Source organism: Caloenas nicobarica, chromosome 1 (genome assembly GCF_036013445.1).
Source record: "Caloenas nicobarica isolate bCalNic1 chromosome 1, bCalNic1.hap1, whole genome shotgun sequence".
Classification (NCBI taxonomy): domain Eukaryota; kingdom Metazoa; phylum Chordata; class Aves; order Columbiformes; family Columbidae; genus Caloenas; species Caloenas nicobarica.
The window spans coordinates 16062169-16080503 of record NC_088245.1 but is presented as its reverse complement, the minus strand read 5'-3'; the positions used below and the strand labels follow the sequence as shown (position 1 = coordinate 16080503).

General features: G+C 47.9%; 1 protein-coding gene across 1 annotated transcript in view; it reads left to right on the top strand.

The window, feature by feature from the left end:
- The first annotated feature begins 4834 nt into the window (after window positions 1-4834).
- LAMB1 (laminin subunit beta 1) overlaps window positions 4835-18335 on the top strand; it is a 44665-nt gene continuing 31164 nt past the window's right edge. The window contains exons 1-11 of the mRNA XM_065650006.1: window positions 4835-5073; window positions 5223-5392; window positions 7687-7822; window positions 9816-9889; window positions 11824-12012; window positions 12123-12186; window positions 13675-13877; window positions 15386-15506; window positions 15686-15874; window positions 16879-17058; window positions 17362-17474. Of these exons, the coding sequence (XP_065506078.1) occupies window positions 5037-5073; window positions 5223-5392; window positions 7687-7822; window positions 9816-9889; window positions 11824-12012; window positions 12123-12186; window positions 13675-13877; window positions 15386-15506; window positions 15686-15874; window positions 16879-17058; window positions 17362-17474 (1476 nt within the window). The 5' untranslated portion in view covers window positions 4835-5036. The remainder of the gene's footprint in view (window positions 5074-5222; window positions 5393-7686; window positions 7823-9815; window positions 9890-11823; window positions 12013-12122; window positions 12187-13674; window positions 13878-15385; window positions 15507-15685; window positions 15875-16878; window positions 17059-17361; window positions 17475-18335) is intronic.

Sequence of the window (18335 nt, the reverse complement as noted above, 5' to 3'; positions counted from 1 at the left end):
GGTCTGAACAGACCATCAGGTAAAGTGCAACTGAAATCTTCATGCTTACCACCTCCTGAGCTTCCCAGCACGAGTGGCTGTGTCTCTAAATTCCTTTGAAGGTGCACGTAGTGTTTTGGCACAGTGAATAATGTAGCTTTCTCTTAGGATTTTTGGCCAGTTGAGTTTATATGGAATCAGGAAAAACCTTTTAATAAACCTGCTGATAATCAGGATGCAGTTTTTGAGGGAGCTCTAAAATACACTCCTGCCCACAGGCCAGGGCTTCTCCTTGTAGAGGGCTGGAAATGCAAAAGGAGGATTGCTCAGAGAGCTGCAGGTAACTGCCTCAGAAACTCCCAACACCCTGTATCTTCCGCTGAGCCCCACAATAACCTGTGGCTGTGCCACGACCCCGCACGGGGCTGCACCGACCAGGATGGGGCGATGCAGATGAAGGGCTGTGGGCTTCTGTAGCCATCCCTGCTGACAACTGGCAGCATCCCCAGGGTACTGTCACTCCTCCATCCCCATCTTCTCACTGGGACAGAGTAGGAGGGTCACCAAGAACCCCTGACCATGTGGGGTTCCCCCTATGTTAACTGAAAAAGCGGAGGGACGCGCGGTACCTGCGTGCAGCGCTGGGCCATTGGAAGTGGGTGACAGGGAGCGAATTTCCCGGTGCCCACTGGATGGCAGTGCACACTTAATGCCAAACACAACCTCCAAATCATTAAGTTGTCGTTAAGGATCATTTCTCAATGCCCCTCCTGCAATACCTTTTTTTCATATGCTTATAAGGGATTTCCTATGTTTTTCATTAATGCAAAGAACTGGAGAATAACTCCAGCTTTTAGGTTTCAGCTGTGAGTCTAAAAGGCCACAAATGTTGAAAAACAGTTTATCCAGCTTTTTTCCTACAAGCAGCCCTTCACAGAAGTCAGGGTTCACTCAGCAGTTTCTTGTGGCCATAAAGAACACAGGATTTGACCTAAATTTTAGCTTACAATTCCTTTTCTTACTATAAAAAAGGAGACTGGGGCTAAGCAAATGCTACAGAAGCGCTAGGGTTTTAAAAAGACCAAAGGGAGCAATGCTTCAGTTTCAAAATCCCACCCTTGGTATACGTATTCCTGCAGGATGCTGAACAGACTAAAGATGGCTTTTCCTCAGTTAAAACCAATCATGTCATTGCCAGCTGGACCATCCCACAGCAAGCATCCCTCATGGGCTTCATCCAGCTGGGGTGAGAAGCCCAGAGTGCTCAGATCTAGCCCAGACTGCATCTGGAAAAGGAGAAATGCTCTGCAGGAGCAACTACCCGTCCTCATGCCAGGAGCACACATAAACAATCCTTATCTAAAAGCAAGCATTGTTTCCATCCCTTGGAGATAAACCCTCCCTAGTTATCACTCTGTGTTTAGGAAAGCTGAATTAGCACTCGTATGTGCTACAGGGCTTGGGTGGGAATTGCTGGCATGGATGAGATTTCAGAGATTTTCCTCTAACTCAAACCAGCTGTGCTCCAGGGCCATGTCCAACATGCATTACTCATATCATAGCATATATTATGAAAATGAAAGGAATCAAATTATAACTTCGATATAATTTAACAAAGACACCTGAATGCAGGTATGCACATAATTTGTGGTTTAGATTTTTCTGAATTTTAACACTTTTAAAAATCATCTGTGAGGTGTGAGGCTTATTTACAAGTTACTAGACTGTAATCAGAATATATTTAGATTGATTTTGCCATAATGAGCTTGAGTATCTCTGTTTTATTCGGAGCACACAGCTCACCAAGCTGCTCACACGCAGGTAATCAAGGATTTCCTGCAGGTTTCAATGTGGCCCTGATGTACCTGCACTGCACCCGAAACGGGCAAACTGGAGCTTTTAGAAAGAATTCCCATATAAACCAAAATTATTTCATTCATGGCTCCAAAACTCAGAATTCACAAGCAGAAAGTTGAAAAATAACTTCCTCCTAAAATGGACTGTTGGCTGTGAGAACTGCCATATGGCTTTCAACAAGCCGCGAGGATAAGTCTGTAAACACACAGCAGTTGTGGCTGTGGCATGGAGGGGAGATGTATCCATGAGGGGAAACAGAAATCACTGGAAGAAAAGCGGAAACAGGAAGAAGAAAGTCAGCGTGGAGTCCGACCTGCCCTGCCTTCCTCCAGGAATGCTCAGACACACAAAACAAGCAGACCTGGCAGGACCAGCGGCTGCAGGACACCAAACCCATTCTGTGGCAGCTTCTGAGGTTTATAACTGTGCAACATTCACCATCGGAAGTGGTGCAAAAAACCTGTAGTGTTTTTGCGAAGTTAATGTGTGGGAAAATGCTGTATCTTGATCAAAAATACGTATTTTTAGTTCCCCCGGCTCTCCGTCTGGTGGAAATGGCTTCAGAAAAGTGTTTATTGAAAACATCATTGAAATCACTATCTTGCTGTAGAGCATTTTGACTTCAATGAAAATAATCAAAATGCAACCATTTAACCAAAATCACATATAATCAAAGATATATTTAATCAATGATCAAATGATCTCATCAGCTGTATTTGCTAGGCATTCAACCACTGCCATGTCATAAGAAAGCAGGTCATCAAGTGGGTCCCACTGAGGTCAAATTCTGAACGTTGGTTCTTCAAGAAGACTTCCAACCCAGCACAGACACCCTAAGACTGTAAAGACACTTCACCAACCACAGGGACAGGATATGACACAGAACTGAATTTTTTTTATTTGAAGAATCAATCAAATTAAAATACTCTCACTGGCTATTGCTCATAAGCACTGGAGAAAGGGATGGACACGAGCAAGTTCATGGCATCTATTTCCCGCATGGTGAACGCTGGTAGTCTCACCTAGGTTTCAGCCACCTCCAAAGGGTGACTATGGTGCCAGGTGACAGTGGCCACCCCGGTCCATGGCTGTGCTCCCCACACGGGTGCGTGGTCACCGCTGTGACGCCAACTCAATCCCTGATGTCATGCAGCAAGTTCACCCCCAGGCTGGAATGCACTGTGTTGTCACCCTGTCTGCAGCAAGGCGCAAAGGAGCCTGAGCACAGTGGCAGGGAGCTCCAGAGGGCAGCTTCAGCCCTTTGTGGGTCTAAGGGAGGATTGATTTCTACAAGGCTATGAAATAGGAAAAACCAAACAAATAAACCACCCACAAGCGAACAAAAAAGCCCCCCCCCCCCCAAAAAAAAAAAAACCCAAACAAAAAAACAACTAACCAACCAAAAAAACTGGAGAAAACTTCAATAGAAATTGCAGAAATATGGAACAGAAAAAAATCCAGTGGCAATGAAACACTCTGTCCTTGCACACTCACACACAGAGCAATGCTGCAGAACGCCACTGCCTGTCTGCCTTGGACCAGAGGAGTTTCTAACTACAGCGGAAGAAAACGTTTTCTGTTATTGGCACAAAAATGTTTGTTGTATTGAAGCTTAAAAACAAAGCCGTGCTGTGAATTACGTGACAGGATTGTGAAACTGAATTAGTTTTGTGAATTTAGAAGACCACATTGCCAAAGTGGTTTAAAATTACAATACCCGCCCTATTAGCTTAAAATGGTTTAATTTCCTGGATATCTTTAATGAAACAGCCGCACAAGTTCTTCAGTCGGGAGTCCCGGGTTATGTTTCAGACCTGGTGTTTAACCTTTAGGGCAAGTCACTTGGTATCTCTCTGTTTCTGCTTATCCATCTGTAAAATGAGAATGAACATATTTACCTACCTCGGCAGGGTTTGCTGGGACGGACAGACCACAGCGTGTTTTTACTCCGGCACCAAAAAGAGCGAGGGCAAAGTGTTCTTGAGGGACACCTGTACCTGGTAAAGATTTACACGAGTTTACGTGTTGCACGTGTGCAAGCAAAACTTGGGCGTATAAACCCAGGCATCTGTCCGAGCCTGCACCCAGCCAGGGCTGTGCTGTTCAAACGCTTCTATCCTTCATATCCGCTCCCTGCTGCTTATTTACCTGTAAACCTTTCCCTTGGGTGCCAAGGGGACTTTGCCGCCATCTGACAAAAGCCCCGTGTCCCCTGGTGGAGCCCAGGGAACCCAAATGAAGCGCCGTTTGCCTCTCACAGCCGCCCCAGCAGCCCTGGGCAAGGCAGCGGCACCGCATGCTCCCGGTTAACGAGAAACCAGCCCGGCGGCGGCTGGACCGGGCTCAACGGGCTCCTCTGCCCGCACCAGGGCCAGCCCCAGCCGCGGCTGCCGTGTCCCCAGGAATCGCACTCCTGAGCCACGTGCGTTAGCACCAAGGCACCGGGCGATTTGAGACCGTCAAGCGTCACACGTGGTGGCTGCCGAACCCCCGACCCTTTGCTGGGTCACGGGCCTTGGCACACGGGGATGCCGCGACAGTGACCCCGGCCCAGCCAGCACCCCCGGCCTGCCCCTGTCTCGGCCGACATCAGGATTGGGTCCAAACCTCCATTCCTCCATTGTCTCCCCACAGACAGGGGCAGAGAGAAGGGTCGCCCAATCGGTGATCCCCCCCGGTTGTTGCACCCTTCCCAGAGACCTCTCCCAAAGCTGGGCAGCGGTACGGGGTGGGGGCATAACCTGGGGTGAGGCGGGGCTGAAGTCCCCCTGCTCCCCTTCGGGACGGCCCGGTTGCTGCAGGGCAGTCGTTCCCCGGCCCCGGCCCGCTGCCAGGCCGCTCTCCCCGAGCCTCTCACGCCGCCTGGGCTACCCTGCCTTCCCCGACAGCAGCCGCTTCTGGGCTCCCTCCCCCGAGCCTGGCGCTGCGGCGGGGCGGGCAGCTCCGGGGGCGGGGGGCCGGGGCGGGAGGGGCCGTGTGGGGCGGCCCGGCCCGGCCCCGCGGGGGTGGCGGGGCGGAGGAGGAGGGGAGGGCCGGGCCGGGGGGCGCCCGGCGGTGCGGAGCCGCTCCCCGAGAGCCGCGGGGAGTTGCGGCGCCTGCGTGGAGCAGCCGGCGCAACAGCTTTCGGCGGCAGCGTGGAGGGGGAGCCCTGTCCTGTCCCGTCCCGTCCCGTCCCGTCCCGCCGGTGCTCGCCGCCCGCCATGGGCCGCCTCCAGCTCTACCTCTGCTGCTGCCTCGGTAACTCCCGCCCCGCTCCCGCCGCCGTCGGGGCACGGCGGGCTGGGCGAACCCCTGCAACGCCCGCCGGGGCGGCTCGGGGCTCCCAGCCTGACCGCGCTCCCGCTTTTCTTTCTCATCCCTCTCTTCCTCCCTCCGCGGCCGCGCAGCGCTGTGGTCCGCGGCGGCGCAAGAGCCCGAGTACAGCTACGGATGCGCCGAGGGCAGCTGCTACCCCGCCACCGGCGACCTACTCATCGGGCGCGCCGCCCGCCTCTCCGCCTCCTCCACCTGCGGCCTCCGCCAGCCCGAGCCCTACTGCATCGTCAGCCACCTCCAGGTGAGCGCCTTGACGTGGGGGCAGCACCCCGGGGCACCCCGCCCGGCCGCAGAGCTCGGTCCCCGCTGGCGGGTCCGGGCATCGCGCCCGGTAGCGGCCCGGGTGAGGCGGCGTTGGGAGCGCACGGCCGCGGGCAGCGGCGGGGCTGGGCCGGGGGCTGAGCCGCTGCCTGCGGGGCTGCGTCGAGCCCCGGTGCGGGACCCCACGCCCCGTGAAAGCAACGCGGGTCCAGAGAACCCCTCTCTGCTGTCGGCTCCCGACCCCCTTTTCCTCAGAGAGGTTATAAAGAAGAATGTGCCGCAGTTAAGTTCAATTATGCTTTATTTTCAGACTTAGCCAGAGCGGTCTAGACAGCTTCCTGATTGAGAGTGGTCTGTAGGACCCGGCTAGCGTTTTGGCCCTGTTCCTGTAATGTAATTACATTTGTATGGTCTCCAAGTGAAAGGGTGCAAATAAAATTGTCCTGCACATCTGGTGGAAAACACAGAGCGCTTTCCTACTTGAGCCAGAAGCAGCTCATCAGACTTAAAATCTCTGAGACAGAAGGGATGGTGGGGAAGAATAAAATATCAGTTATAAGTGGAACTCTGTTGAACCGAAAGTAAGGGGATAATCTCTGGCCGAATTTGCTGTGGAGACAATAGGGCCAGATTCTGGCACTTGGAAGAAAACCCAGGGAAAGCAGGAGGAGCCCTGCCTGAGGGGCTACAGCACTTGGCCCATGAAGTTACCAAATCTTTCCCTCTGCCTTTAGTTTTACTGTACTGCTCAGTCTACTGGAGTTAATACTTGATTTAACATGGGGTTTAGCTTTGCTGGAACATTTCTGTAATATGTCAGGATTGTCTTTGACAACATTAGCTTCTCTGCTGGAACAAAGTAACAAAGGAACTTTGTTACATTTTCTTGTCTCAGAAAATGCTGAAGTGCCATAGTAAAAAGCATCACTTGAGAAGTTCACGTGCCCTTATTTCTGATCTCACAGCCCCAGTTCAGCATTTGGGATGTCTCTGGTTACTTCTGAACCATAAGATGGTATTGAAGAAATCTCAGGAAGATGCCAAGTATCCTCTTTATAACATGATGCTTGGCCATGCTGAGTGCTTTGCAGGATTGTGCTTCCTAGGATTCAGTTTTGGTGGGAGAAGGAGCAAGTTGTTCCATGAGGCAGGGGCTGTGGCCCCCAGGGGAGAGGAGCCTGGAGCAGGCAGGAGGGGACATCTTCCCTGCGGACCCTGAACTTGCTGTGCTCTCTGCTGGAGGAGTCTGTGGGGGCGAAGTGCCAGGCTTGGGAGAAGCTGCTGAAGCCGAAATTGGTGAAATGGAAAGCGTGTGAGGCAGAGACCTGCCAGCTCTCACATTCTTGGCTGATAAAGCACCGCATTTGTCTCCATAAACCCACTGGAGGAATGATGCCTGTGTAGCTTTGACAGTGATGAGTTGCTGGTGTGCTGGGGCTCCCTCGCAAGTTGGCTTGAGCAGGAACCCTCTCTTCTGGTTGCAACCTACCTTGCAAAATTGGAAGGTGGTGGTTTAAGTCACCAGGACAATGTAAAAAATAGTGTTATTCATGGTAGTAGTCATGATGGGGTTTTTTTTGTCCTCCTGGTGAAGAAGCATCCAGCTTTCCCAAGCAGCACATGCCAGACTTGCACCCAACCGTTTATTTTATGGACACACCTTGTAGTGTGTGCAAACTGTCTTTATGTGCATAGCTTGGGATTGCAATCACAGGTGAAGATGCGAGGTTTAGGTAGGAGCTTGACAAGCTGGATTCAGAGTAAAGTTAACCTCACACTGAAAGGTCTTGGTCACTAAACCACTGATGGCCCCTTGACACGTACTGACCCTCACTGGAGGTATCCCTAATGCAGAGAACATACATCTCCAGGTTAACTCCCAAAAGCCAGTTTTACTTCATGCAAGCTGTTGAAGAGGCAGTTTTGCATTTGTACAGAAGCAATTCAGCGATTTTCTGTAGATGCTGCCTTTGGTTCTGACTTCTGTTGGAGAATACATGCGCTGGAAGAGATTTCCTGGAACTACAATTTCAACAGAAAACATACTTCTCCTAAAAATAAAGTTTATGGAATTCCTGGCATATTTTCCATTTGACAATTTGCATTAATTCGTAAAGGTAAACACACTTATAATCTCAACAAAAAAAATACCTTTGATGACTCCTGCAGGCAAAATGAGTGGAATGTGATATGGATGGAAAATACTCTTATCTGCAGGAAACAACTATTGCCCCACGGATAAAATCAGTAATGCTGATTATTTTATTGTTTCAGGAGGACAAAAAATGTTTCATATGTGACTCCGAGGATCCCTTCCACGATACTCTCAATCCTGACAGTCATCGCATTGAAAACGTGGTCACCACATTTGATCCAAATCGCCTGAAGCTCTGGTGGCAGTCGGAAAATGGTAGGGGGTTTGTCTGGGAGCCATATCCAGGGCTGGGAGCCGCTTTCCCTCCTTTTGTTTAAGGGTACCTGCGGGTTTGCTCCTTATCTCTGGCTTGGTGGTTACTGCTGAGCGAAGGATCATGCTGTTCGAGGAGGGCTGAGTAAAACCGGCTGCTTTTGTGTGCCCTGGAGCGGTCCTTAATCCATAACTAAGCCACATCAGCCCTCAGGGAGTGTCAGAAAGAGCCATCCCATCACTTTGCAAGACTCCTTTCCTAAAGAGAAAAGTTTCCCACACTGACTCCAGCTGTCCCTCCTGTCTGGGCAGTGGGAGCGGAGCAGCCTTCCAGGAGTCAGCCCTGCGGGGCGGCGCTGCCAAGGGAGCACCCGGGGCTTCCCCGCGCTGCTGGGCTGGGTGGAGGAGGTGGAAGGAGGAGGTTTGGGCGCAGAGCCGGGGCTGCTGTCCTGCCCGCAGCCCTCCTGCTCCCCTCTGCTGCCCCGGGAGAGCAAAGCCAGAGGTATCTCTGACCCTGCAAACTGCCTTCCCCCTCCTGGGCTCCCTGAATTCCTGTATCCATATGCCAGACAGTAAAATGAACATTGGAAGCAAACCAGCTAGTTAAAAAAAATATTGCATGTTAATTTGATGGCTTTTTTTTTTTTTGAATCCTTCCTCCACCCTTCTGCTTTTATGGTTATGCTTTTGGCATGCCTTCATACACAAAACAAGGCATTGGGGTTTCTCAAACAGCAGTCCTGCCCTGAAGTCATAAAGCCAGCTGGACGGGATGGGACTTCTGCAAATGCATTAATAGTAGCTGTTTTACTGTATATTAAAATAAAACGGTAATATTTGTAACATTGCTGCTGCCCAAAACAGAAAGATTTTCACTAAATCCTTTTTAGCCATTTAGATCAGCCTAGCAAGCCGCTTGTCTTCAGTGTCTCTCTTCTAGTGTTCCAAATAATTCATGTTTTTTGCAACAGGCTTGGCAGCATTCACACAGAAGAGTTCTTGGCTCATAAGGTCATGAAAATGTCCTTCAACAATAAAAACCAAATGATTCTTTCTATCCAATTCATGTTTTCTTTTATTCAGGCATACAGCAGAAGGGACTGTTGCTGCATGCTCCACATAAAATTGCAGATGGTCAAAAATTTAAGTGCTTTATTGGTTCATTGTTTTCATTTTTTACCCTTTCTCCTCTCCATAAATCTTACTCTTTTTTTTTTTACATTTCTAACTACAGTATACTTAGTATCCAGCTGTTTTGAGAGGTCTTTTCACATGAGAAAATAGTACTTCTAACTGCTTTTCTTCCTTTCTGTGTAGTCCTTGACCGTAGGTAGTCATACAGCAGTGTTTGCAAAACCTTTTGCCTGTGACTGGTTTCCTAGCCTTCACGGTTGCAAAGGACAGCTGTGATAGTTTCTTTAGTGGTATTTCAAACCAGGTTGTAAAGGAACTGTTCCTGTGTCCGGATGGACAGAGCGAGTGAAGAAAGGTGGGAAACCACCCCCACCAGCCATCGGGGAGATGTGGGGTGTTAGGGCTGCAGACACTCGCGCCTCTGTTGCTGCCAGGCAGGCTGCAGGGTGTGAGGACAGCGTGGGGTCACCACGCAGGTCTGGGCTCAGCATCCTCCCTCGTATTGGCCACCAGGTGTTTCGGTGCCAGAACCCAGCCCAAAGCGGTCCCCCTCCTTACCCCACATCTAGTGCTCCCAGCCGTGTTACAGGGTCTGAAATTATGGCAGGGCAGGCTTGTGCTTTGGGTGTAACATGTTCGGTGAGATAACGCACGGGAATCCCATGTGTGATAGTCTTCAGAAGGTCCTTGGTGTCTCCTCCATACCCCATTAATGCACTAACTCTCATGTCACTTTTTGATAACAGAGCCAAGTGGCAAAGAGTCTCTGCGTCACTGGAGCAAAGAGCTTTGGTAAAATTTAGATGTAGAAGCTCGTGGGTGTCCTTGTTTGCTGCATGGCTTCTTTTCTCTGCCCCTGCAGGTTTGGAAAACGTGACTATCCAGCTGAACCTGGAGGCTGAGTTTCATTTCACTCATCTCATTATGACCTTCAAGGTAAGAAAGCCATAGCCTTACGCCAAACCTCAAAACACAAGGAAATGAGAGGTCTCTTAGTCCTTCATGTCTTTTTGATATTTGGTATTTGTCTGAGCTGTTCTGCCTGATTTTTTAGCGCTGTTAGGCATCAGCTCCTGCTGAAGTAGCACAGGAAGGCTGAGTTGTGACTTGCGGCGTGAGTTGTGTTTGAATTCCAGTGAGGCTGCTGAAGGAGCTACACCGAAGCTGGGGTTTGTGTTGCTTGTCTCTCTCTCTGTGGTGGTTGTGTTCTAGAAGATAATTAGCTAAATCATATGTTAGCAAGGATTTTTCTCCTTAAAAAAAAAAAAAACTTGGCCATGGTATCCGTTTTCATTTGGCAAATGGAAAGGTCTTAAGGAAGAAGGAACATCTGTACACAAAGTGTCTTTGTTTCTTTACGAACAGATGTCTTGGAATGGCAGATTATGTCCTGTACACCCTAAATCGCAGGCAAGCACTAGTGGGAACGTTCAGCTGAGGTTTCAGGGGCTGCAGTTACTGAAGAGCTAAATCCCTGTTCTTTACATGTAGACAAATTAATCTCTTAATTTCTAACTGTCAGCTTTTGTACGTTCAAAGAAGAGCAACGAAGCTGATGAAGTGTCTGGAGCACAAGTCCTGTGAGGAGCGGCTGAGGGAACTGGGGCTGTTTAGCCTGGAGAACAGGAGGCTGAGGGGAGAACTTACTGCTGTCTAGAACTAGCTGAAAGGAGGTTGTAGCATGGAGGGTGTTGGTCTCTTTTTCCAGGTAACAAGCGATAAGAGGAAATGGCCTGAAATTGCACCAGGGGACATTTAGATTGGATATTAGAAAAAATTTCTTCCTGGAAAGGGTTGTCAGGCATTGGAACAGGCTGCCCAGGGAAGTGGTTGAGTCACCATCCCTGGAGGTGTTTAAAAGACATGTAGATGTGGTGCTTGGGGACATGGTTTAGCGGTGGATTTGGCAGTGTTAGGTCTTTTCCAGCCTAAATGATTCTATGATTCTAGAAGAGCTGCTTCCTCTTACCTGTGGTGCTGGCTTGGGTTTCTCCCCCCGCCCCAAGGTGGTGGCTGAGGTGGAATGTGGTCTTCTCTGCTGGCCCCCAGCAGCAAGGGACTCCCGAGAGATCCCTGACCCGATGCAGGTGCTGTGGCCATTGTGGCTTGGTCTGCTGTTAGGAGGAAGACTGCAGGGGGAAGATAGTTTAATGATGATGTGTTGACTTTGTGTGGTAGACACTCGAGCTGCCTTACCTCTGGGTTGCTACATTTTTTGTTGGGTGAGATACCAGTTTGTAAGTTGGGTGATATTTTCAGCCAGGAAGCTGAAAGAAAATTTCTTTCCAGCTGTGACTGAATGCTTTTGTGCTTGGCTCTTGGAGGGCCTCTGAATACAGGAAACTAACGAAGAGACTGTTTGGTGTTTCTTGGTAGGTGCAAACCAGATCTTAAGTTAATATCTGCTTTTTGAAATGCAGTGCCTAAATTGCAGCATGAGATTTTTAGGTCAGAGGGATTAAAAATCTTTTAAAAATCTCATTAGCTAGTTGTTCTGGAGGTGAGTACGGGACTGGCGGACTCGTGTGCAGCAAGAGTGGGTGAAGCTGAACCTCCCAGGTTTGAGAAAGGATTTGGAATCCAAAAAGCATACATTTGCCTATTTATTGTAAGCATGTTTGAGCGCTTGGTCACTGAGTGCCATCTTTTTAAAGATGTTCAGTCTGTGGTTTGATGTGTGTTATTTCAAAGATCTACCTCTGAGGAGAAAGTAGGATATTGGCCAAAAAATATTTCCAATCTTTCAATTTATTGGAAATAGTCAGTGCAGGGAGAGAGATTCAAATCCAGATATGTGGATTGTTCACACTTAATGTAAATGCAAGTAATAATTACCTGAATAAAATCTCTTTTCGTTTTCTTACTATTAGACATTCCGTCCTGCTGCAATGTTGATAGAAAGATCATCTGATTTTGGAAAAACGTGGCAAGTATATAGGTATTTTGCATATGACTGTGAGAGCTCATTTCCTGGGATTTCGACTGGACCCATGAAGAAAGTGGATGATATCATTTGTGACTCGCGATACTCTGACATTGAACCTTCAACAGAGGGAGAGGTCAGAGGGTTTTTTTTGCCAATATGTTTATTGTATAGACCTTTTTCCATACAGATTTAGATTCTCTTATTTTTGAAGCTGAATCTTTTGTTGTACCACTTTTCCTCCAGGTTATATATCGTGTTTTAGATCCCGCTTTTCGAATTGAAGATCCATACAGTCCAAGGATTCAAAGTATGTATGCAGTTACCTTCCAGGCTCATTTGAAAGCATTTCTGTACTTACTTGCTCCCAAAACCACAGTAAGCCACAAATAAAGCCATACATTAGCCCTGATAACAGTTTCGAAGTCATATGAATGTGTTTGTTTTATGGCTTCTTGTCCTGACTTAGACATTGACGTGCTGGGAAATAACAATTGCTGTTGTCAACTCAAGTGATTGCTCTTACACACATCATTGTAGTCGGTCCTTTTCTTAATTGATAAGGGATTTATTTTCATTAAAGAACCCCTCTCCCCCAAATACATCCAGTCGACAAGAGAAACGTTGGAATGTGATCCTGTAACTGTACAGTATTCAGAAAGCAAAGAAACAGAACTACAGAGGTACTTACATAATTTTGAATTTCTAGCTAAAATCAAGGGGGTTGTGTTTTATTTTTTAGAACATCTGAGTTGGGACTTCGGAATGGTTGGCCTTGATAGCACTGAGTGGCTGGACCACACAGCTGCAGTCATAAACCACAAATGACTGCAGCATTCGTGTACGGTCATGACAATCCAGGAATGCAAAGGTAGAGAGATCTGCTGCTGAGCGTGGCTCAAACAGAAACCTTGTGGGGCATTTGGCCTGAGTAGGAAACGGTGCTTGGCCTTAAACTTGACCTCCAATTTAATATTCATTCTCAGTTTCAGCTTGCATCCTTTAGTGTAAAACTAACTGGAGCAGAAGAAAAAAATCTGAAGTAGAAGAGTGTCTGCTAGTTGCTGTTTGAGTTGAATGTTTTTTAACCGACGTTTTAAAGGACAAACTCTGCTTTCATGGGCTTGGAGTGCTTTCTCAAGCTTAGTTTCAAGGCTGTAAAAAATTACACAGGATTCATAATATCAAAGTGAACATGTGGATTGAATTAATCACTGCAAATTGTCTTCCTGTGGATTATCCCTTGAGAACTTCTTTGTATTTGGTCAGCGATGGGTGTTGCTTCTTTCAGCAAAACGTAACCAATTACATTTGCTAGTAAAGTTGGCCATATAAGAAAGAAGAATATATTCGTGTCTTGTTTCCAACTAAGATTTTTTCCAAAAAGCTCAAAACTCTTAAAGTTCCTGGTCCACTTGTCAGCGGTTCCTCAATATCAGGTCTCTGCTCTTATGTTTTAAACCCCCAAGGAACCAGTGTTTCCTTAGTGGTACTGTTGCATGTACCTTTAATGTTTGTCTTTGTGCCTGTCTATGCCTACAATAAAATAGATTGGTATTTTTAATTAAGCTTAAACTGACTTATACAGTGATCAACCTGTAGTAAAATAATGTATTTTTAAAAAAAATTTGGGAGTATGAAGTGATGTGTAGTATGTAAGTGCTGAAATTAAATGTGATCTAATCTGCCCGTAGGAAGTGTGCTTGGGAAGTCACTCCTGGCTTCCTCTCATTCAATACAATATCTGGTAAATAATTCCAAAATGGTGTTCGTTGTTTTTTTTTCGTGTGCCCTGCAGACCTATTAAAGATCACGAATCTGAGAGTCAAATTTGTCAAGCTGCACACGCTGGGGGATAATCTCTTGGACTCGAGGATGGAGATCAGAGAGAAGTACTACTATGCCATCTACGACATGGTGGTTCGTGGGAACTGTTTCTGCTACGGACATGCCAGCGAGTGTGCACCAGTGGATGGCTTTAATGAAGAAGTGGAAGGAATGGTAAATATCCACACTTTTCTGCATAAAGCTGTTCCTGTCTGTGCCTCTTTGTGATTCAAACACAAATTTAAAATGGCACTGTGCCCCCCTGACTCACCACCGTTAATTTTCAAAAAAGAAAACCATTAAAACTAGTTCTCAGCAAACATATCTGTCATTATTGGTGCTAATCAAGCACAGAGAGCCTAGATTGGGTGAAAAGTGTTTTAGCATTCCTTTTCTAATTATGTTAAAGGGCTGACGAAATTAAAAGGCAGGAATGCAGAAAGGGAGTGTAACCATATGGAGCCAGAGATGGGTGTGTGGTTTAGGTTGCCCTAAAAGTTAAGTGAATAGAGGCACCAAAGGATGAAACACCTTCATGAATCAAATATAACCTACATTTGTAGGGGTTGTTGTCAGCTGAGAAGCGGAGGCTGTAACCCTAGCTAACAGCAGGCTCCGAAGGAGAATCCTGCAGCTTGCGCTGCACACCGCTGCACCGGTGCCACATCCCTTCTGGTTTCCCCCATGATTTTTGCCTGACAAGCAGTAATAGGTCACCTGTTAATGAGTGAGTTATTAACTGGATGAAAACGTAGAGGCACACGGGGAGGTTGCGAGGGTTGCCCCCGGGGCCACGGGATGCCGACAAGCGGCTACGCTCCGGTGGTGACCGAACACTGGAACAGGCTGCCCAGGGGGGTTGTGGATTCTCCTTCTCTGGAGACATTCAAAACCCGCCTGGACGCCTTCCTGTGTAACCTCACCTAGGTGTTCCTGCTCTGGCAGGGGGATTGGACTAGATGATCTTTTGAGGTCCCTTCCAATCCCTAACATTCTGTGATTCTGTGATTCTGTGATTCCGGTGCCCTGCGCTTTCCATCTGAGCAGCAGCATGACTGGCTTCGCCTTTAAAATCAAGGTTCCAGTGTGGTAGTCCCCATCCTCTAAGGCAGCGCCGTCACACAGTCACTGTTCGTCTGCTCAGCACTTGTTATGTGCATGTTGAAGCAAAGTCTGAGGCTGGTGGATAAGCCCCATCCAAACAATCTGTTATCTTTGGTTTGAAAACAAAGGCAGGACTGGAAAGAAGGTGCTGGGCTAGTGACATGCAGATATAACTAGGTGCATGTTAATAGCTAATTAACAGCTAATAAACAGCTGACTTCTAGGTCCAAGAGGCTTTAGTGATTATTGAGCTGGAACTGTGCTCCCCTTGTTCATGCCTGAAAGCGTTTATTCAGGCATTAGTTCCAGTAAAAAAACCAAACAAATTTGTGTGAGGACATTCTTACCTTGACAGGTAAAGGACACTCCTGTGGCCCTTTATGTCTTCAACATGCAGTTATGTGCATTAAAGTCTCCAAAAGTATATTGATTATGTACTAGCTATATTTTGCATTAGTTAGAGCACGTTTGTTTATTTTCCCTTCCTCTTTTATAACTAACTATATTTATCTTTTTTCTTTTTCTTTTTCTTTTTCTTTTTCTTTTTCTTTTTCTTTTCTTTTTTTTTTTAATGACAGGTCCATGGGCACTGCATGTGCAGACATAATACCAAAGGGTTAAACTGTGAACAGTGTTTGGATTTCTACCATGACTTACCCTGGCGACCTGCTGAAGGCCGCAATAGTAATGCATGCAAAAGTGAGTTTGAGTAAAACACAGATCTGGAGTCTGGTGTGAGCGTGATGTGCTATTTCTTGGGAACTTGTGGCAATATATAAAGTCCTGCCTGTTCTTTGGCTTACTTTGGTGTGTCTTTTCTGCAGACTTGCATCTCCCCTGGGACCAGACTCTTATTTTGCTTTCTGTCTTTCTCACAGAGTGCAACTGCAATGGCCACTCCAGCCAGTGCCACTTCGACATGGCCGTGTACATGACAACGGGGAACACCAGTGGGGGAGTGTGTGACGACTGCCAGCACAACACCATAGGACGCAACTGCGAGCAGTGCAAGCCCTTCTACTTCCAGCACCCAGAGAGAGATCTGCGGGACCCTGATGTCTGTGAGCGTAAGTGCAGCCCCGCTCCTTGGGCTGGGAATGGCTGTGGTGATTCCAGCTGTGGCCCCCCAGGGCTTTCCCTGGGGAACTTAGGATTTACCCCGTCTTCTTTTGGCCAGTGCTGTGCTCCCAGGCAAAGATCACAGAATCACAGAATGGTTGGGGTTGGCAGGGACCTCTGGAGATCATCCAGTCCAACCCCCCTGCTAAAGCAGGTTCACCAGAGCAGATCACACAGGAATGTGTCCAGACGGGTTTTGAATGTCTCCAGAGAAGGAGACTCCACAACCTCTCTGGGCAGCCTGTTCCAGGGCTCTGGCACCCTCAAAGTGAAGAAGCTTCTCCTCATGTTGAGATGGAACCTCCTGTGCTTCAGCCTGTGCCTGTTGCCTCTCATCCTGTCGTTGGGCACCACTGAAAGGAGTCCGGTCCCATCCTCTTGACACCCACCCTTGAGATATTTATAAACATTGATAAGATCTTCTCTTAGCCTTCTCTTCTCTGGGCTGAACAGATGCAGCTCTCTCAATCTCTCCTCATAAGAAAGATGCTTCAGACCCCTGATTATATTTATAGCCCACCGCTGGACTCCCTCCAGTAGATCCTTGTCCTTCTTAACCTGGGGAGCCCAGAGCTGGATGCAGAACTCCAGATGCGGCCTCACCAGGGCAGAGTAGAGGGGGAGGAGAACCTCCCTCGACCTGCTGGTCACACTTTTCCTAATGCACCCCCGGATACCATTGGCCTTCTTGGAGATCAAGGGCACATGGTTGTCTCAGTGTCTCTCCTTGAGAGAAGGTGGTTGTCTTGGAGGTTGTGAGGGAGCCTGGCTGGGTTTTTTTTTCGAGAATCTGGAAATTAATATGGTCATTATGTGTTCAACCCATGTCATGTCTAATATTTGCAGGAGTGATACAGTCTCTACACAGCAACTGAGTTTAAATAATTCAGTGTGAGACTTGGCCTCTTCTTTCATAGCAGTTAATAAAACACATGCGATGCTTCCTTCTTAGCTTGCAACTGTGACCCAGCTGGCTCCCAAAATGGTGGCGTCTGCGATCGCTACACTGATTTCTCCACTGGCCTCATTGCCGGACAATGCCGTTGTAAACTATTTGTGGAAGGAGAGCGTTGTGACCTCTGCAAAGAAGGTTTCTATGGCCTGAGTGCCGATGACCCAGCAGGTTGTCAGTGTGAGTAAAAACATATGTTCCTTCATGTGCGATCAAAAGCTCTTTGAGGAGCTGCTAGAGGTGAGAGAAGTTGGTTTGTGGGGTGGTTTCAGTGGAAATAGCAGAATCATCCTTATTTGTTTTTAATTATAAGGCTCTAAGCCAAGGAAGTTTTACTGTGATGGGTGGTGGGCAAAGTGTGCAATTAATCTCTGTCCTGGGGAATTTAGGGGAAGCCTTAATGTAAATATTTAAGTTGGATGCTGTCTAAAATGTAACTCCATTCCTGTGTTTTGACCTGCCTGTTTGTATTTCCCCATCTAGCTTGTGCGTGTAATCCGCTGGGTACCCATCCCGGGGGGAATCCTTGTGATTCAGAGACAGGAAACTGCTATTGTAAGCGCCTGGTGACAGGAAGGCAGTGCGATCGCTGCCTGGTAAGTAGTTTACCATAAAATAAATTAGCAGATGCTGGTGTGAGGGAGGCTGGCGTGTGGAAAGCGTGGAGCGAGGTGCCGGCCACCGTTTCTGCCTGTGAGTGGGCACCTGGCGTTCGGGCTGGAGCAGACATGTCAGAGGCCGTGAAGCACCCTGTGTTATGGGAGCTGGGAGGCACGTCAGGGCACACAAGAGCATGCAAAAATTAATTCCCGGGACAGTAAGGAGTGAGATGTAAGGATACCTGTTGCGGTAACTCTGTGAAAATGAGGGATCTGGGGCAGTTCTGCTGAAGCCCTCGCCGTGGTGAAAGACACAATGGTCAGAGACGCAGTGTTACGAAAAAAATTGCTTTCTATACCGGCTATTATTTTAGGCAGGGATTATTTCATACACATACATTTCCATATAGTGTTTATGTGTGCTGGAGTGTTACAGAAACACACTGTCAGACAGCTGGATGTGTTTGTATAAACACTGACAGGCTGTCTTACCTAACAGTGAACTGCATAGAAAAACTAAATAAGTCTGTCTGCCTGTCCAACGAGCAAGTTGCAGAGTAGCAGCCCTGCAAGGGCAGTGCCCCACACAAAACTCCACCACCCCATGCATGGGTCTCTGCTGTGGTGTGTTATACTGGGCTGTGATTTTCCAAGCCCTTCATGGGTCAGGAGCCCAGAATGGTGTAAATGGTGCAGCAGGAGTAAGGTCTCTGAGCTTGAGTTCTCCTGAATCTTGTTTTCAAAGCTAGACAGAAAGATGTGGTTTTTTTCTCAAGCCCTTGAGATGGTCAGCAAAGTGGAGGAAACCAGGTGGGGTGGTTGTGCTGGTGGTTGCTGGAGTAGACCCACAACCAGGGG